This window comes from Daucus carota, chromosome 7 (assembly GCF_001625215.2).
Source record: "Daucus carota subsp. sativus chromosome 7, DH1 v3.0, whole genome shotgun sequence".
In the NCBI taxonomy this organism is placed as follows: domain Eukaryota; kingdom Viridiplantae; phylum Streptophyta; class Magnoliopsida; order Apiales; family Apiaceae; genus Daucus; species Daucus carota.
The window spans coordinates 5,968,156-5,989,847 of NC_030387.2; the positions used below are offsets into that span (position 1 = coordinate 5,968,156).

Here is a 21,692-nt window from a genome sequence, read left to right on the forward strand (position 1 = left end):
TTTAATAATATTTTAAATTAATTACAATCAATAACTCATAAATATTACAATTCAACCATATTCATTCTACCTCAAACTCATACCAGCTTAATCTGATTCCTTATTCCAACCTCATACATTCTCTCCAACCAAACGACCCCAGTGTTTTTCTTAAGAATATCTAGTAAAATTATTTTTGAGATATATTGTATTATTATATGTACTAATAAGAATTTTTACAATTTCTGCGATACATAATTTGTCTATTTAAGATTTAGATGATAAAATTTCTATATTAATATTAGTATCAATTTATATAAAAAGTATGATATTAATACGTGGTAAAATATATTTAAATAACGTAAAATATCAGTAAATAAATTGTTGTTATATTAAAAACATAATATCTTATTTGTTTCGTATTTATGTTAGTTATGAGAAGAAAAAAAATTAATTTTGGTATATTTTATCGAGGATGATAGTATTATATATTAGGGGCTTTTTCGGTAAAATATCATAATTTCATCTTTTTTCCAGAATTCAATTTTAAAAAAAATATATTTTCAAAGAGGGTTTGTCTTGTGTGCCCATGGGCACATGCTAAGCGCGAAATTTTATATGTTTGAAAATTTTTGATTGGTGTAGTTGTTGCATTTGCATGGGGTCCACCATTATTAAGATACAAAAACCAATCAAAATCTCCCAAACTTATAAAATTCCGCGCTTAGCATGTGCTCATGGCACACACTAGAGAAACCGTTTCAAAATACCGAATTCTAAAAAGTATTTTCAAAAATACGGTTTCCTGCAAATGATCACCCAAAGTCAACCATAAATGTTTATAAATTTAATACTTAAAATATATATATATATATATATATATATATATATATATATATGGTTATAAAATATGTTTCATAATTCACATAACAAGTTGTGTTAGCGCATCCTTAGATGTAAAGATGGTCAACCGCTTGCAACCTTAGAGGCTAACTCAAGGGAAAAACCCAACATTTGTCTTGTTAAAGCACCTCTAAACCCAAAAACCCTTAGGTAAAATTGTCTATGTAGCATGTAGGTGGCATCTAGATGGCACTTATAAAGATTATCTAAAAATTATACCACTCCAAATCTCCACCACTTAGCACAAAAAATATAGTCAACCATGTTTGGTTGGCTATATTTGTCGAACCAAGTGAGCTCGTAGGTAGGGGTGAGTACGGTCCGGGTAAAGCCGGGGTTTCTGAGATCTCCAAAACCATCCCAATTTTCGGATATTCAAAATGTTGAGAACCAAAATTGTACCATTATTATAAATATCCGTATTGTCTTGTTCCAAATTTCGAGGACAAGATGGGACGGAATTTCAGATATTCGGTACTCTTAATAAAATGATATTAAAAAAAATAAATATCAAAGAAGTGGTAAATCTAAACAATAAAATTCCAAAATATACTTGATAAATAAAGAAGCAAAATAAGAAACTAGTTCAAGCAAAATAAATTATAAAGGTCTGGAAAACTACGAGTTCAAATTCTTCTACTTGCACATGCTAGATATGTTTTATTAACTAGAAATAAAATACTCTAAAAGTCTAAACTAATTGCTGCACTTGGTTCAAAAGTTCCAGCTATAAGACTGCAAGCTTTGATCCTGAACCTACAAGTACTGCATTGTAATATCCTCCTGTAACAAAAAAAAATTCTCAACCATGTTAGTTCACTCATTAGCAAGTCTCTAATAAATAGTAACACATGCCTAAGTCTAACATACATGCACTTTGTGAAGGCAGTAGGGGTACTCAAGCAGGGAGCTTGTTAAAGTAATATTAATCCAATACCATTTCAGGTCATATTCAGTTTGTAGCTTCTCACCTTCACTGAATTTTTTTAACAAATCAAGCCTCCAACCACTAAAAGGTGTATATCATGCATAAAGAATCAATATAATTTATCTTTACACATATATCCTATGCAATTTTGATTAAACTTATAAATATACTGATATACATAAGATGAAACTCACCTGATTAACAATCCAGGCTTTGTCGAGAACGGATAGTATCTAAAATTTCTGGATCCTCCGTCACATCTGAAAAATTAAAAAAATTTAACTATTAAATAATTGTTTATAATATAATGATACAAAGAACAAAATAAGAAATGCTAGAAAATTAAATGTAAAGAATATACCAAGCTCAAATTTGTCAAGATCCTCGACTAATTCTTCAACACTAATAGGCAGCTTGGAACTCCTTAACCAATCCTGGCAACAAATTAAAATCTCATTTGTTGTAGAAGTTAAAGAACTCCTAAATTTGTCTAAAGTCCTTCCTCCGGTACTAAACGCAGACTCAGAAGCCACACTTGATGCTTGAATTGCCAAAACATCTTTAGCAACCATCGATAAAATAGGGAATCTCGACGAGTTAACCTTCCACCAACTTAAAATATCAAACTCAATGGTAAATTTTTCTGGGTACTCTTCCAAATACCGCTCTAACTATCCAGAAAATGCCACCTGCTTTTCCTTTTCTATTTGAACAAAATACTCATCCATTTCTTCGTCTACACAATCATCCATAAAGTCCAAATTATTCTGAGATGCTGGGTTACAAAAACTTTCACCTTCACCTGTATTTACATGCTTTTCATTTTTCTTGTAATTCTCCATCATTTCGTTTAAACAACGAGTGACTCTCTTTATCAATTTTGTTGCCTCATCTTCCCCAAAAATCGAAGTATACTTTACTTTCAGATAGTTCATCTTGTACCTCGCATCTAATACCACAACAACAAAAAGCATGATATTCGTCTTGTCAAGAGACCCCCCAATACTTTTCAAATTTCTCTCTCATTTGTTTCCCCATTTCCACTAATGCGGGATTACTATTAGTTTCACAAAGCTGCAGGTCTCTTAATATTTTCAATATTTCAGGAAAATATAAATTGGCAGTAGAGTACAATGCACCTGACAACTTACATGTGACATCATAAAACCTTTTCAGAAATTTAGTTATGATTTTAGCATTTTTCCAATCCTGCTCAGTTGGTAGATCATCTCCCAAATCTCTTGAAAATTTAGCTTCCTTATCCTCAAGTTTATCAAAGGCCTTTTGGTACAATATAGCAGTTTCCAACATTAAATAGGTAGAATTCCATCTAGTTGGGCAATCTAATTGCAAGGATTTAGTAAATTTAATATCTGACTTCTCCGCACATTGTTTAAACATGTCTAACCTCTGAGGACTACTTCGTATATACTTGAAAACATCTCTGATTTTTTAATGGACGAGTCAATTACTGGGAGTCCATCTTTCACAATAAGATTAAGAATATGAGCACAGCACCTCATATGAAAACTCTCCCCACCTTAGACCAAAGCACCTCTTTTAATTAGTTTCTTCTTCAATTGAGTCAGAGCCTTATCATTCGATGTGGCGTTATCAACTGTAATACACATAACATTTTTCAAACCCCATTCTTCCATGCAAAAATCAACAACATTTCCAATGTTTAACCCTTTATGAGACTTAATGACACAAAAGTTCAAAAATCTCTTGTGCATTCTCCAATTGCTATCAATAAAATGAGCGGTTAAACATAAATAAGACACATTCTGAATGCTTGTCCAAGTATCAGTTGTTAAAGAAACCCGCTGACATTGAGATGCAAATATATCAAATAATTTTTTTTTCTCCGCAACAAATAAAGAGTAACAATCTTTGACAATGGTGAACCTAGATGGAATTTTAAACTCAGGCATACTAACCTCACAAAATTTTTTGAATCCATCCCTCTCGACAAACCTAAAAGGTAGTTCATCTTTTATAATCATTTTAACTAAAGCTTCTCTGGTTGTTTTCTGATTTGTCTTTAACCTTATATGCCTCAACTAACTCTTTTGGTTTAGGAAATTTTCTGCATGTTTCCCTTAAGTGCTTCCATAAACCAAAAGTACCCTGATCACTTTTTCCCATATAATCTCTTTTGCAATACACACACACAGCCCTACGAGTTTCTTTACCTTCGGAATCATATAATTTCTGAAAATGTTTCCAAACATCAGACCTTGTCTTATTAGGAGCGTGGATAATAGATGTAGTACCTTATGTTGGAGTCTGATCTCCTGAAGAATCTACTGCAATAGGTGAAAAGGCTTGATTTTGTTGAAGCAGTGATGGGTGAGTAATAGTTGAATTCTCGAGCGCAGATGCTTTTCTTCTGTTAGTTCCTTTCATCTAAATAATTAAAGAAACAAAGAAAAAAATTGATTAGATACTTAAAGGCTAAAGTAGTAAAGCAGTAGTTATAAAACTAGAGTAATGATTCCGAGAGATACCTCTGAAACTAGAAGAAGCAGGAATGAATGAAGCAGTTACCAGCTAAATGGTCATATAAATAATCGAGTCACGGTTAAGAAAGAAATTTACAGGGGGAAAAGATAACCCATATATATATATATATATATATATATATATATATATATATATATATATATATATCCATTTAAGATTTTATATATTATATTTTAATTATCAAGTATCTACAGAAATTAATATATATAAATTATGAACTCCATTCTATATTTTTTTTTATCTTGGTTTAAGTTTATAAATTTAAATTACTTTCTAGCTTCGTAGTAGATATATAAAGATAAATCATAAACATGTGATTTACTAACTACTTTTTCTTAGATAATCAAGGATAAACATGTTATTTATTTATCATTTATCACTCATCTATCTTTGAATTATCATTTTATTACTTAAATCTTCATACATATCTTAAATCCTATCATCTTATTAGATGATAATTAACAATATAATATTTAAATTTTCAATAAAATTAAAATTATATATTGATTATCAAATCATACAAAATTACTATAACACTTTTATGTCCAAAGTTTACCATATTTTTGTCTAAATGTTATTGTCTGAAACAAACCGGCAAACCACATAAGGTCAGAGGTCGATTCTTGGCATGAAAATATTTTTATTTTTAAAAGTTTTAATATTATTATTCATATTGTGAATTTTATTTAATTCAATAATAAAATATTTTTATATAATCATATTTTTTTGAAGAAATTATCAAATAACTACTTTTCATGTGTTTCTCCAAATAGTATAACTAATCATGATTTTTTTCTGCAACTAGTAACATAATACTTTAGGTTCGCATGAGGGTTTTTTTTTTACGATTCGAAACATAATGCTTTAAGTTCGTATGAGGAGAAAAAAAATACTATTATATATTGTATTATTTATCGGTACTATTTCGTAATCTATTAAGCACGTAGTACTAATTCGTCATTATTCTAAAATTTTTAAGAATATGATACTTTGTGTTTGTACTATTTTATATTTCAATAAACGTGTGATAAAAACTAAATAATATGGTTGTTAATAATCTAATAAGAAAAGATGAAATATTCCATTTAAGTATTTTTATTTCAAATTTAATAATATAATAATATGGACTAGTATTGTTTCGTAACATATAAAGTGCATAATATTGATTAATAGATGAGATGAGCTCAATCATTTATTTAATGAAAAACATGGTACAAATATTAAATACGCAATATGATTGATGACTGATATTTGATCAGTCTATCCAAAAAGTTGATAAATAATTATATCATTGATGATATGAATTTCAATTGCATTATATATGTTAATCACAAAAATGACTAAAATCACAAATATGTTACATCATATATGTGATTTTGATATTAGTTATTAAACACGAAAAATAGAAAGAAAATAATATATGTTCAACTATATACCATAATATATGGTATATATTATTAATATTATATTATATATATGTAATATATATTTTATATATCAATCAAATTTTCAGTTATTCGGTTCGGTACAGTTCAATACAATTCGGTACAATTCTCGGTACAGTTCTCATGTATAAACCAGAACCATCCCATATTTTAGGATTCGGTACAGTCCAATACAGATATAGTCAAAAGTCAACGGGATTTCAATTTTTCGGAACTCCATATTTTAGCATTCGGTACAGTCCAATACAGATATAGTCAAAAGTCAACGGGATTTCAATTTTTCGGAACTTGCGGTTCGGTTATTTGGTACGGTACGGGAATCCCCGAGACCCGTGTTCAGCCTTACTCGACACTCGTAGGTATAATTTTATACAAGCACAATTATAGATAATCTCATTGGAGCATATACATGTCCCTTTAGCAAAAAAATTACATAATCAATTTGGTCAAGCAATATTGTCAGCCATTATACATATTCCGCTTGGAGATGCTCTTAATGTGAGCCAGGTCACAATCTTCCAAGATCAACGTCTTCAGTTCATGCAAGGGCTGAAGAGAAACTGCATATGCGAAAGCGTATAGATATTCATAAGATATAAAAACCACATATTCGTAGACATGCTGAAGAAGCCGCATGAGAATTGTTGTATATCATTGTTGTATTGTGTCCACAAGCTATGCAATTCAGGTGATACAAGATCGTTAGGATATGAATATTATGAACATCTAGATCTAAATGTAAAAAACTGGTACTATCATTTTCTTCGGAATCAAGCAATAAATAAGATAATTTGAGAGTATCAATCATTAATAGTACCCTGGATTCCCAAATATAAAATGTGACATTGTTGTCCACTGAATCAGCTTCCCGATCGGGATGTACTATTCTTCACTAAACAAGTAACATAAAAAAAGATACGAAATTACCATGTAATTTATTTATACTCAATTTTACACAAGCATATACTTTTGGATGTTTACAAATTCACCATTCTCGAGTTGATCAAGTGCATCCGCCCACCCCATTCCTCAACTTTCAAACATAACAACACATTTTGAAAATCGAAGTTGCTTTTTTAGTTGTAAAAGTTGGAGACCGTATTTTTGTAAATGAAACTTTAAATAATAATTTAGAAAATAAATATTAAAACAATCGTACTTTAAAAGAACTTTTAAAAAGATAGTATCTTGAGTAATTTTGCTATGTATTATTTATTTTAATTATTTTGTATTTGATGATGCATAATATAAAGGAAATTTGCCTGAAGTACTTTTTTCATTCTTTTTTCTATATTTACTATCATATAATTTTTACTTAAATACTGTACTTTTCCTATTTTCATATATACAGTTCAAATGGTATTAAAAATTTAAAAATGCTTCCTTCAAAAAAAAAATATTTAAAAATGCAAATCATAGGCATGGGTCAGCTCTCCTCTAATTATATCCATTTCTTTCTTTCAAATTCAAATCTCATTAGCAACATTCACACTTCTTCTTCTTCTTCTTCCATTAGTTTCGTGCTTCCAATCGGGTGATGTTAGGATTTATGGGTGATAGACAACAATCAATTTAATATTTTTATTTACTTAGATTTTTCTAAGTAGAACATACTGTCACAGTCATCGTATGTATTTGTAGCGTTTTTATTACTGTCATGTAATTAGAATGGTCTTGGAAGAAGTTTATTATATTGTTTATGCCCCAAGACGCACATTGAAATGACAGCAAGAATAAAGGAATGCTACAGTCAGATGGTTGACAACAGTACTAAAAATGACAGACAGTTGCAGGTCACGACAATTAATTTATATTTGATAGCAACATTGGTTGAAACTCCGTGGATAACAAGTTTCCGCACGCAAGACAGTAGGACTTGGATTTTTTGACAAGATCGTACACAGGAAGTCACTGTCATTCCAACCATTGTTTGACAGCAAATACTGGTGTCTCTATATCACTGTCATCGGAGATACGTGATTGGATTTGATTCTTCATCAAGTCAACCTCGTGGCAGATAAAGATGTTCAATTCAAGGATGCTGCAAATAGTTGTTTTTGTAGCACACCTGCAAATTTTACAATTGAAACTCAAGAATACACAAAGTCGTGGATAGTCGCCTGAAAGATGTCAAGTCACTATCCACTGGGATTTGCAAAGCTCAAAATAGAATGTTTCCTAGGTTGTTTTTCATACAATGTAATGTTTGATTAGCATTTTAGGAAAGTCACATGGGCTGCAATCTACAAGTAGCTGCAAAAACAAAATCTACTTGTAGACTTACAGAACCCGTGATGATTGTGATGTGCACACTCCGATAGTCATATAGGAAAACATCACAAAATTAAGAGTAATAATGATAATCTGAGTGCAAACACCTTTGTATTCATTGAGAGAACTAAAACTCGAGAAGCACCTTCATGAGATTGTAGCAAAACAACAAAATAAATAATACATTTATTTTGTGAAGTTAAACCATTGTGTTCATCAAGTTTACAACAAAATTTGCTGATAACTTTAAATCTTATATTTGTTGTTGAATTAAGATATGAAATTATCAGTATTGCATTCAACCCTTCTTCCGCAATACATCCTAGGACCAACAAGTGAGTTAAACCTTTGGAAATCTATGTATTAGAACTTGACATTCATATATATGTTTAGCCCAAAACACGTTGGGTGTGAAAATTTCTAAGATGAGGAAATTTTCCGAGCAGTAAAACCCATATATATGCGTACAACACGTTTTTTCAATCAATCAATATATGTTACTAATAGACTTATATCAAGATCCGGACTCATATAATATTCCTCCCATATATTGAGAACGCGGAATCTGTTTTAAGAATTCTAATCTCATAATCAAAATTAAGCTATTTTTTATATAAATAAAATTTTAATATATCTATTTATACTTACAACAATTTTAAAATGATACTCCATAGCTTAAATTTTGATACTCAATAACTACAATTTTGTATAAACATTCACGTAATACTTTTAAAAATTCTCATGATTTGGTCGTTCCTTTTCCTTGCTCATTATAAGCCCAAGTTAGGGTGCATATATTTACCGAAAAAACATTTTAGGCGTCAAAAATTATATAATGAGATAATTTTCCGTGCTCTAACACCCGAAGCGCATAATTTTTTTTAATTAATTTGACAACACTTCTTCTTCAATAAACATATGCTATTGACGGAACATACATATGTCAAGATCCGACTTATATAATATTCATCCTACATGAAAAACATGCTTTGTGTTTCAAGAATATAAATCTCATAATCAAAATTAAGTTATTTATATTCTTTCATATAAATAAATTTTAATATATCTCTTTACACTTACAACAATTTTGAAATGATAATCCATAATTTAAATTTCGTATAGACATTCATGGAATACTTTCAAAAATTCCGTCGTTCCCTTCCTTTCTCACTGTACGCCCAAGTGTACAGTATTCATGGAGTTAGGCTACACGCGCACACATAATTTAGTTGCAACAGAAAGAAAAATAAATAAAAATCCGATAATAAAAGAATTTGCAGCATTGTGTTATGGCCATAGACAACTACAAGGCAGCTTTTCCTTTTGTATTCCACTTTTTTAACAAGTCCACGATTGTTCTTCATCTCTCTCAATTCTATACATACATCTCTCTGTATCTCTCTCTCCACACACTCTCTCTCTCATACATACATTATTAGATCAGCATATTAGATTCTCACTCAACTTTTTTAGCTGATCTAACACTCTCTCTCTCTCTCTCTCTATCACTTGACTATTCTCTCTCTCTAGTTTTTATTTCAATTAGAGTGACGACGTACAGCACTTTATCGATTAGTTCGTCAATCTGTGATTGTTTTAATCCGTAACCTAGTTGTCAGGATCACACTGTTATATGTATATATGTGCGCTTGTATGTATAGGTTAGTTGTTTGTTTAGTGTGATTTGGGGGATTTGTAGAGTTTTTACTTTTGGTGAATTTATAGAAATTGATGGTTAAATAGGGAGAAATGACTTCAGATGTTAACAGAACTACTGCTGGTGGTCAAGTTGAAAGAGATGTCGAACAGGTATTGATATATACTTGTATATGCTCTCGTAATTAGTTAATTAGTTATATTCGTGTTCGATTGATTGTCAATTGAGTTTTTGAATTGCTACATATATTTGATTTTAGTTTTGTGTTGCAATATATCTAGAATCAGGCTCCTGTTCTTACTTGCTGATTTTATAATTATATCTATATCTATGGTCGACTGATGAGAATACATTGTTCGGTGACTACAGTCGTTAAACTAGAAACTAGACTCCCTTTCTGTTTGAATTTGGTCGTGAGGGAAGTTTTATTATTATCTGTGAGGATCTCTCCCATTTTGTATTTCTCGCTGTATTCATGAATATAAGGTTAGTGATGATTATTAATCTCCTAGAAATATTGTTGCTACAAAAGCAACTTGTAATAGCTATGCAGGTTTGCGAGTAGAGATTAAAGACGTAGCAGCTATTGCTAGAACTGAGAACTCAGATACGAATCTGCATTTATTAGAGAGAGTAACTTAAATCAGATGTGCATTTACCTGCAGATAATTATGCAAGTAGCTAGATATGTGTGTGCTTTGTTTGACCAATGTACAACAATAATGGACCTGAGACAACGAATGGGAGATTGAATTCCTAGAATCTAGAATTAGATTATAGACCTGCAGTGATAACAAAGAATGATTGGTAGTTTCTCTTGCTAGTTATAAAGTGTTGATCACAATTACCGTTTGATGTGTTACAGGATGATGATGTATGTTCTTAGAGGACTACTCAACCCGTGCTTAGTGAAATGTAGCTGTAGATATATAAGCGTGTGTCTGTATTTGTTGAATCTGGCGCTAGACTGCGTGATTTCAAATTCTGACAATTACAAAACACTACAATATGATTCTTTCCCTTCTATTTTTGTACCTGTACAATGTTTAAGAAGTTATGCATTTTTCTATTTAAATTTGTAACTCTGCTTTGGTAATATGTAATTTGGATTAACCGATCTTTACCACAGGCCATTACTGCCCTCAAGAAAGGTGCATATCTGCTTAAATATGGAAGAAGAGGGAAACCCAAGTTTTGCCCGTTTCGGCTGGCCAATGTAAGTTTGGTGCTTTTACATCAAGATCTTCTATGTTAATAAAATTAATCTCCATCCTCAATGTTTCTGTTTGGATAAGTTGAGCATAATTTCTAGTTATCTGAATAGTTTTGTTGTTTGAAATTAAACATCAGTGCCTTTATTCTATTGGAATTTGAATTTGCAAATTAGAATTCAGGGTAGTGTAAGTTTAATAAGTTTGTGCTCACTTGAAGATTGTTACAGGCATATGCAATAAATACACGTAAGTTACAGACATATGCTATAATACATGTAATCTGCATTTTTCTAAATCTTGGAACTGTCGTACTATATATGAATTTAGGGCCTACCTAATGAAATTCTGTATGGGGGTTCTTTTGTATTTATACACGTTTCCTTTCAATTTTTCTATTATTGACACAATTATCGTCTGACCAAGGGAAGATAGAGATATTGAGGGCAAGCATTTTGCTTCACAACATTTTTAGTGCACTATAGTTTGGATCATATAATTAAAATCAGACATTTCCTTTACATGTATAGCAATGCATTCCAATATCTGTAGCATGATGATAGGTTGTTACTTTTTTGGAGTGGGAAGAGTCACTAGCTGTCTTCATATTGATAACATGTAGAATATTGTTGTACTTCCAAAATTAGTAGATACTAGAGATGATTTAAACCTTGACATATCAGTACAGCACATGGAATTGAAATCAAATAGAGACAATCATGACAAATGGGAAGAAGAAAGTTGTACACGAGAGGAAAGCAAATTTTACCAAGTGAATTGATTTATTTTACTGATTTGAGGAAGAAGCAGTATATTTCCTGGGTGGAGGAGAAGATCTAACTAAAATTACTACTACACCCAAGAGAGTAAAACTGACAGGTGCTGACTAGGGTTTTCAAGCAGGTGAGAGAAGAAACTGATAGAACTGTAGGTCCTTTTTAGGTATCAGGAAGAATTTGTGACTTAGTTTGGAGACGAATGCTTAAATATGAGGACAGATCCTGTATTTTGTCGAGGCTGTCTGGTAAAGAGTAAATCGAAGGAATTTTATAGGATTGTTTCTCATTTGAATACTGTTGCAAATGAAGTCGACTGTCAGAATTGAATTCTATATTTTAGTGGTCTCCTTGTGCTGTCTGCCTTTTAATGTAAATAAACTATCTTTTTCTGTTGTTATATCTTACACCCCTTTATGGTCCTCCTGCTTCTGAAACTCATTTCAGACATATCTTCTACTTACAAGTTACTTCCAACCACGAGTGGTTGCTTTATCTCCTAAGATGCAATTAATTGAAGACCGTTTCATCAGCGTAGTTGTGTTTTAATATATGGATGTATGAGAAATTAAAATTTGTGATATCTCCTTCGTGTTTTGGTTCATTAGCTTAACCACAAACTATTTGTTTTTGCATTCTGTGCTTTAGATTCTTTTCTTGTTTATCCTAATGTTTCATTCTTTGTGTTGCTGAAGTAGTCAATAAATTACTTTGCTTTCAGGATGAGTCTGTCTTAATATGGTTCTCGGGTAAAGAGGAGAAACTCCTAAAACTAAGTCACGTGTCCAGAATTATTTCAGGCCAGCGCACTGTAAGTTAAATGCTTTCATCTACTTCTATAACTATGTGCTTGATTTATGATTTGTAATGGACTATGCAGAAGTATTAGAGTTTAGCGTATGTTTGATTCGATTCAGAAGGGACATCATTAGTATACAGTAGCAGTCTTTATATTACCCAGAACAAACATACCCAATATGTTGTTCTGGGAATTAAAGTTAAATGGAGGGTGGGATGTACACAAAGCTTACAAGTACTTGTAGAAGTCGAGACTCGAGAGACTGTTCCCGTGATGAGTTATATAATAATATCATAAATTGCTGTTATAAGGGTTTTGGTTGATTTTAGTAGTTCTTATACTTACAATTGCAAATCTGATGACTACATTAATAATGATATTATATCTTCAGATCCATCCGGGCCTATTAATGTCACACTACTACTATAGAATCTCACACGTAAAACAACAATCTGAAATCTACTAAATCTCTCACACTTGAATGTCAAATTGGGTAGCCTATTTTTTTCGCTAGGTCCCTTGCAACAAAGAATAGTAATAGTCAACATGTGCCTTATTGGGGACGTCAATTTAGCATCAACCTCCTTTGTTAACAAACTAGGTGTTTCCTCTTACTGATAATTATGATATTTCATTCAATACATTTAGTTTGGGATGCTATGGATGAAGACTTGGAAACACAGATTGTTTATACAGCCATCTATGTGGTGGTTTCTAATTATGATATGTCGGGGGGAAACAGACCCTGTTTTGTAAATATGAGTTAACAATTGATGGCTATTTGAGTTTTTTTTTACAAGCATCCTATATTTTCCAGTGCAACATCAGGTGTCAATGTATCGTATATTGCACATAACATGCTAAATTTTCTCAAGGTATATATTATTCTATCCATAGTCCTTTTTCAGTTCCTGTAGGGTAACCCTTGATTCTATTGTCAAAGTTGATTATAGTTTATGGTTCAACTTCAAGTTGCTTGATTGAAAACGAGTGTGCCAGTTCATCATTGTTGTAGTATTAGAATTTAGATATGCTTAACTGACCGAAATGTACGAAAGGAACAGAATACAAGCAAACTAATAAAATGAATTCAATTATGTATCATACTAATATCCAATTTGTAGCTCCTGAACTTGTGTATCTGACATAAACCTTCGTAGCAGTTAACGCATGATATTATTGACCAATGGCTAAATGTATTATTCATTATTTACATAGATCTCCATATATTTCAGTTTATATCCTAATCCTAATCCTATTAATTGATATATGCAGTTAATATATCTCGTTACCTGTTTGATCTCTGATGTAGTTTTGATCTCTATACATTTGAGTTGAGGTGTTCCAGGTTTAATACAAAAATATACCGTCAAATAATTGACTGTTTGAGCCATGATCTGTATACTATGTGCTACATGTAATTTGTGGTTCAAATACATGTATCTAGCTCAATGGATGTTAGCAACAGGGTTAATGTCATCCTACACTCTAGCTTGTGCCAACTGAATAAATCATAGTACATCTAATTTTTATGTTTAGATAACAATTTATGTTCACATAAGGATACTCATTTCTGCACATGGTGCTGGATTGGTATTTTTCTACTCATAAATTGCAGTATACAATTACAATCTTATAAATGTTTAATTTCCCAATACAGACTGATAAAAGGTTAATATATTGTTAATTATTTTTTCAGCCAATATTTCAAAGGTATCCGCGGCCTGAGAAAGAGTACCAGTCATTTTCTTTAATATATAATGATAGATCACTTGATTTGGTAAGTTTTTCTTGTTTTTCATTAGCTTGTACAAGTTTCACTATTTTAAGTTCCTGCTTCAGTGTCTTTAGAGTTATTATCTATCTATTTATGGTCTGTCATTGAGAATGATTGTGGTCCCTCATTATTGCATGAATCCTTTGAATTGTTTCCTTGTTTTTAGATATGCAAGGACAAAGATGAAGCAGAGGTATGGTTCAGTGGTTTAAAGGCATTAATATCTCGTGGTCATCAGCGGAAGTGGCGTTCAGAAGCTAGAAGTGATGGAATCCCGTCTGAGGCTAACAGTCCCAGAACATATACGCAAAGAAGCTCCCCTTTAAATTCTCCATTTGGCAGTGGTAATAGCTCACATAAGGTATTTACGCCTGCAATATTTTATTTATAGTATAAACTCCTCAGACCTAATCCATGTTTACTCCTGACATATACTTATTCATAATTTTCCTTTTAATATGTTGCATGATTTAGGATGGTGGTGATCAGCTTCGCATTCACACTCCATATGAAAGTCCTCCGAAAAATGGCGTGGATAAGACATTTTCAGACATGGTTTTATATACTATGCCTCCTAGAGACTTCTTCCCTACAGATTCGGCTAGTGCTTCTGTCCATTCTATGTCATCAGGAGCCTCAGATAGTTTGCACGGCCAGATGAAGGGGATTGGGATGGATACTTTTAGAATGAGCTTATCCAGTGCTGTTAGTTCATCAAGTCAAGGTTCTGGTCATGATAATGCTGATGCCCTGGGAGATGTTTTTATCTGGGGGGAATACACTGGTGATGGTGTCGTTGGAGGGGGACCTCACAAAGTGGGTAGTAATTGCGCAAAAGTGGATTCCTTGCTGCCAAAAGGTTTGGAATCTGCAGTGGTACTTGATGTTCAAAATATAGCTTGTGGTGGACGACACGCTGCATTGGTGACCAAACAAGGAGAAATGTTCTCCTGGGGCGAGGAATCAGGTGGCAGACTAGGGCATGGAGTAGATTCAGATGTCTTGCATCCAAAACTAATTGATGCCCTCAGCACTACTAACATTGAGCTTGTAGCATGTGGAGAATTTCATACATGTGCTGTAACACTTTCAGGTGATCTATACACATGGGGAGATGGACAATTTGGTCTTCTTGGCCATGGTAACGAAGTGAGTCACTGGGTCCCTAAAAGAGTAAATGGGCCACTAGAGGGTATCCATGTTTCATCCATCTCCTGTGGGACATGGCATACTGCTGTAGTGACCTCTGCTGGACAGTTGTTTACTTTTGGTGATGGAACTTTTGGTGTATTAGGGCATGGTGATAGGAGAAACATTTTGAAACCCAGGGAAGTGGAATCTCTTAAAGGGCTGAGAACTGTACGAGCAGCTTGTGGTGTGTGGCATACTGCTGCGGTTGTAGAAGTTATGGTTGGCAATTCAAGTTCCAGTAATTGTTCATCGGGTAAACTGTTTACATGGGGAGATGGGGATAAGGGGCGACTTGGCCATGGGGATAAGGAAGCTAAACTTGTTCCCACTTGTGTTGCTGCTCTTGTTGAACCCAATTTTTGCCAAGTTGCATGTGGATATAGCCTTACAGTTGCACTTACAACCTCTGGCCATGTCTACACTATGGGAAGTCCTGTTTATGGCCAGCTAGGGAATCCTCAAGCTGATGGCAAGCTCCCGTCTCGTGTTGAAGGAAAACTTTTAAAGAGTTTTGTAGAAGAGATAGCTTGTGGTGCCTATCATGTTGCAGTATTATCTTCAAGAACTGAAGTTTATACATGGGGAAAGGGTGCGAATGGCCGGCTGGGTCATGGAGATATAGATGACAGAAATTCTCCAACTCTGCTTGAAGCTTTAAAAGACAAGCAAGTCAAAAGTATTGCCTGTGGTACTAATTTTACTGCAGCTATCTGCCTTCATAAGTGGGTTTCTGGGGTTGATCAGTCTATGTGTTCAGGTTGTCGGCTACCATTTAATTTTAAAAGAAAGCGTCATAACTGTTATAATTGTGGGCTTGTTTTCTGCCACTCTTGCAGTATCAAGAAGTCTCTTAGGGCATCCATGGCACCGAATCCAAATAAAGCATATCGCGTGTGTGATAACTGTTTCAGTAAACTAAAGAAAGCTATTGAAACTGACACATCATCCCACTCTTCTATAAGTAGAAGAGGAAGTATGAATCAGGGGTTTAACGAACTGCCTGAGAGGGAGGAAAAGTTTGAATCCAGATCTCGTCCTCAGCTTGCAAGATTTGCCTCTATGGAATCATTCAAGCAAACAGATGTCCGCTCTTCCAAGCTAAACAAGAAACTAGACTTTAATAGCAGTCGTGTATCACCTATACCGAACGGAGGTTCTCAATGGGGAGGCCTTAATATCTCTAAATCCTTCAATCCAGTAATTGTCTCCTCCAAAAAGTTTTTCTCAGCATCTGTTCCTGGATCAAGAATTGTTTCTCGAGCAACATCACCTATATCTAGGCGTCCTAGCCCACCACGTTCTACCACGCCAACTCCGACTCTTGGTGGACTTGCTTCACCAAGAATGGTTATGGCTGATGCAAAAAGAACAAATGACGACCTGAACCAAGAAATCACTAAATTAAGAGCACAGGTATCTATTAATGCTCAGTGTTTTTCTTCAGTAGTGTAACTCATAAGTAGCAACATTTTCTTCATATTAATTGCAACAAAGCTTATAAAACCATATGAATGGGATGTTTGCTTAGTATGTATGCTAAAATGTAATCCAACTATTCATCAACAATCTCATGATGGTGTCCTTTCTATCCCTTCATCATTTTTGTAATTAATTGACCTCAAGCATTGCCTCATACAGTCAAATTATTTATTCTCTTTGAGCACCAGTAGTTATGCATTACAATATGGCAACTCTAAAGATTTGCATTCATCTGTTAAATTTTCAAAATTGAGGGATTTGATTGGGTGGGAAATGTGTTTAAAGCATTTCCGGGTGTAAGCGAAAGAAAAACTGAGTTTTCACAAATGTTTTGGTTTACACAGGGAAGTAATTTTTAAGCAATCAAGTATAGTCTTAATTTTGTATTTGATTTTTTTTAATACATTTGATACAAGTATAGACGCTGTGTTTTTCCATAAGAGGGTTGGCACAGGATTATTTGTACTACTTTTTCACTTCCTTAATATTTTATTATTTTAGGGGATTATATAATTTTAAGTTTCTAAAGGATTGCTAAAAACCTATCAAATTGCCATATTTGGGAAGATCATTTGTACAATTTTGGTGGTATAAATTAGTGGCGATTACTGTTAAATCAGTACAGATAACTCGAAGGGCATTCACAATACATTGTCCTTCAAATCATTACAAGGCAGTTTTTGGGTTACAAGCAAAGGTTACAAATGTGCATGCAAATCCACACGATATTATGCAATAGGTGTATAGATGGTAACTATTTCTTGTTACGTAAATTGTACGGCTTCACGTTGATTTCAGTTTTAATGACCAAAGTGCTTCAGTTATGATTTTTTGTGCAATGAGTGTCTACTGTATAAAATGTCATATCCTTGTTTTAGGTTGAAACTTTTACTCGAAAGGCCCAATTCCAAGAGTTGGAGCTTGAAAGAACTACGAAGCAGTTAAAGGAGGCAATAGCAATTGCAGGAGAAGAGACTGCAAAATGCCAAGCCGCGAAAGACGTCATCAAGTCACTCACTGCCCAAGTAAGACATCTTAAAGTCATTAATAACGTGTTAGTGGTATACACCAATATTTTTATGCCCTTAAGATGAAATTCAATGTTAATATGTACTTTGCTCCTATGTTACATTAATAATTAACTGCTTATCTTATATTTATTGCACCATAGATCATTTGAAAGAATCCTCACTTCTCAGTCAGCCACTCTTTAGTTGTGTCTAAAAAATTGTTTGATTTATTTAAAGTTGTAATTCCATCTTTGCTTATAAGTTAATAGGTGGGGCCTATACCATTTACTTACTGGGTTTGACTTTTGAGTATAAATAGGTAATATGGAGTCATTGAAATTTGCAGTCTACTCATTTGCTTCTTTATTTCTTATTTCCTTTCACTTAATTAAATCATTTAGCAGGCGGGCGCTCTTTACTTAGTTTGATAGCCATATCCTTCCATGCTAGTTTAATGAATATGTCTGACTTGATTCTCTGGTGATAAATATAGAGCGAAAGGATTTGATGTGCAACTTTCTCATCAAAAACAAATAACCTAAATACCTAATACTGAAAATTCTTTGAAAATCTGGCCTCTCTTGCTGAGTCTTGCATTTTTTAATTTATAGCTTAAAGACATGGCTGAAAGGCTGCCTGTTGGAGCATCCCGAAATGTAAAATCGACTTTTGCTTCTCTTGGGGTTAACATCGCTTCCAGTGATGTTTCAAATGCATCAAATGATTTAATGAATGGCCAAATTGCAAGCCAAGATCCAGATTCAAATGGATTGAGTGGCCAAATATCATCTAATGGATCAAATCATCAGTTTCTATTAAATGGGTCAAATAACAATCTATTCCCTACTGCATCGAATGCATTGAATAACAACCAGCTTTTACTCAACGGATCAAATGCTGTCAGTGGCCGCCTTTCTGGTCAAAACAAAATGGTGTATTCAGAAGCAACAATAAGAAATGGGAGTAAAACAAAAGAAAGTGATTCTCGTAATGATAGTGAATGGGTTGAGCAAGATGAGCCTGGAGTTTATATCACTCTTACCTCATTATCTGGAGGTGTAAAAGATCTCAAGCGAGTTCGTTTCAGGTATATTTTTATCTTTCATTAAGTTTTATTGCTTCTTTGTGGCCACAATAAATTTCCGGCATATGACATATTGGCCAATGTCCTGCTAAACTAAAATGAATTTCTTAATTATCGATTGTAAGATAAACCAAAGGCGCAAGTTCTATATGCAGTTAACCAAATCTAGCAAGATCTGGCTTCAATGCTTGGCCTACTGCCCAATTTAACTTAGCTACTCTACTTGCAATACTATATGAAAAAGGGTATTGTCTATAAATTTGCAGAAATGTTAAACTTATAGAAAGTATTCCTAATTTTTCAAGCTGACCAATATTATATAACATTATATACCGCCGGACAAAACTAGAACATCAGCTTTTACAAAGGCTGGTAATTTTTTAGGAATAAGTGGGTCCCTTTCTGTCCACCTTAATTTTGCTATAAAGAAATGATATTATTTTCTGTCCACCTTAATTTTCTGCATCTGATTTTCGAAAAGATTATAAACAAATGATTTCGGTGTGTATCTAATAAATGCAGTCGGAAGCGGTTCAGTGAGAAACAAGCTGAACAATGGTGGGCAGAGAACCGAGCACGAGTATATGAAAAGTACAACGTGCGCATGGTCGACAAGTCAACTGTTGGTATCGGGAGTGAGGACTTCACCTAGTGTTATTTGAATCATCATCTTATGTACATGATTGTTTTCCTCTTTTTTTTCCCCTTTCGTTCTTTATAGCAGTCGGAAGGAAAGTTGTTTTGATAGATTAGGATTCAGCTGACATCACTATGAGATTTGAAGCGTGGAACATGAGGAAGAGAGAAGTAGAGGTTTCTTTAATTTTTATCCTCATTATATCCACAATGATTTGCTTTTTCATTATTTTTCCTTGTGCTCTTTGTGTGAGGGAGCAAGATTGAGATTGTAAATTCAGATTAGGTTACTGGATCTTATCAGAAGCCAGTACTATGTAAATTCAGAAGAAAATATAGTCTAAGAAGTGCCATCTGATAATCGCTTCTTTTCTTCTGGCAACTGTAGCATTTTTTTTCCCCAGCCATTACTGGTACTTCTTACCGACACACTTGGGAGAACAGAATGGTTGATTAGAAACGGCATTTTTCTTGATAAACATATAAATTGGTGATATTTCTTTCCAATCTTCCATTCTACTTGTGTGCTTGAAGGTGGACTTGGTGTCATCGGTACTAAAGTATCATCTTTATTACTTTATATTAGTCGAGTGTAATATGATGGTTGTTGCCGCTGTTTCAGTGTGGAATTTGAGTTGTAACTCAGTAATTTTCTTTTCCTGTGAAGGATGACATATTGTAAATTAAAAGTGTGAAATAAAATTAAGAATTAATTAAAATGACATGCAGTAGAATTTCAAGTCTATTTATATATTCATTATTTAATATAATTATAGGTCAAAATAAATGAAAATGAATGAAAACCGTAGTTTGAAGTCTATTTTATAATTTATAATTTGATGGGTGAAATGATATTTTGATCAATAAACTAATAATTCATGAATTTTACTTTTAATTTTAATATAATATTTTAATTTTTTAGGAATATTTTGGTTATTTTGGCAGAAAGGTTGAACCTGATGGAAATATTATATGAAACTCGACGCTAGAAATTGAGACTCGGCAAAAAATGATAGATTTACGACTTATTTGACATGCACTACTAAAATGAATGATGTCGATACTACTAAACTGAGATAAATTTACAAGTGTATTTAAAAGATCGTGAAGCAAGTCATCGACGTTTGGTGAATGATTACTTTTCACTGAAACCTGTATATGATGAGTAAATATTTCGAAGAAGATTTCATATGAAAAACATGTTTTTTTCCGTATTATAAATGTTCTTTCAAATTTTGATCCATAATTTCATTAAAGGGTCGATACAGTGGGAAGAAAAGGTATATCACCTTTATAAAAATGCACTGCGACAATGCGTCTTTGGCTTACAAAGTATTTTCAAAATTGATTATTATGTTTGTATGGAGAGACAACTGCGGTTGAATGCTTAAAAATGTTTGTCTTTAATGTTATTATGATATTTGGAGGTGAATAATTGCGAAAGCCAAAATCAAATGATGTAGAACATTTTTTACAATTAGGTGAGGCTCGTGGCTTTTCTGATATGATGTGTAGTATTGATTGCATGCACCGACAATGAAAAAAATTGTCCTATAGCATGGAAGAGAATGTGCATGAATGGTCACAAAGGATTTGTAACAATTTTACTAGAAGCAGTTGTTTTATCTGATCTATGGATATGTCGTGCGTTTTTGGAGTTGCTAGATCAAATAATGACATAAATGTTTTAAAACGATCACCTGTGTTTGATGAATCGCCACAAGGTCATGCTCTAAAGGTAAATTGTACTATCAATGGAAATAATTATAATACGGGCTACTACTTAACCAATGGAATATACACATTTCTTAAAACAATACCGCGTCCGTAAGGTGAGAAAAGAACATTATTTTCAAAATATTAACAAAGCTAGTGAAAAGACATTGAGCGTTTGGTATGCTACAGTCCTGTTTCGTATCTATACGTGGTTCTTCGCTTTTGGGACAAAGCAGATCTTGAGAGAACTATAAAAGCATGTAACATAATACATAATATGATTGTTGAAGATGAGAGAGACACA

The 21,692-nt window shown here is 33.1% G+C and overlaps 1 protein-coding gene across 1 annotated transcript; it reads left to right on the forward strand.

The window, feature by feature from the left end:
• The first annotated feature begins 9,331 nt into the window (after positions 1–9,331).
• On the forward strand, positions 9,332–20,054 carry LOC108195904 (PH, RCC1 and FYVE domains-containing protein 1). The gene is made up of 9 exons (XM_017362919.2): positions 9,332–9,861; positions 10,839–10,925; positions 12,418–12,507; positions 14,195–14,275; positions 14,439–14,633; positions 14,747–16,876; positions 17,821–17,967; positions 18,564–19,039; positions 19,559–20,054. Exons 1-9 carry the CDS (start codon positions 9,802–9,804, stop codon positions 19,686–19,688), a joined length of 3,396 nt encoding a protein of 1,131 aa, XP_017218408.1. The 5' UTR covers positions 9,332–9,801; the 3' UTR covers positions 19,689–20,054.
• Positions 20,055–21,692: the final 1,638 nt, after the last annotated feature.

What these genes read in the sequence shown, in the direction of transcription:
- LOC108195904 (XM_017362919.2), top strand. Translation starts at nt 9,802, where the DNA reads ATGACTTCAGATGTTAACAGAACTACTGCTGGTGGTCAAGTTGAAAGA. An exon ending in TTATTTCAGGCCAGCGCACT is followed by an intron (nt 12,508 to 14,194) that starts GTAAGTTAAATG and finishes TTATTTTTTCAG; the next exon opens with CCAATATTTCAAAGGTATCC. An exon ending in GTGGTAATAGCTCACATAAG is followed by an intron (nt 14,634 to 14,746) that starts GTATTTACGCCT and finishes TGCATGATTTAG; the next exon opens with GATGGTGGTGATCAGCTTCG.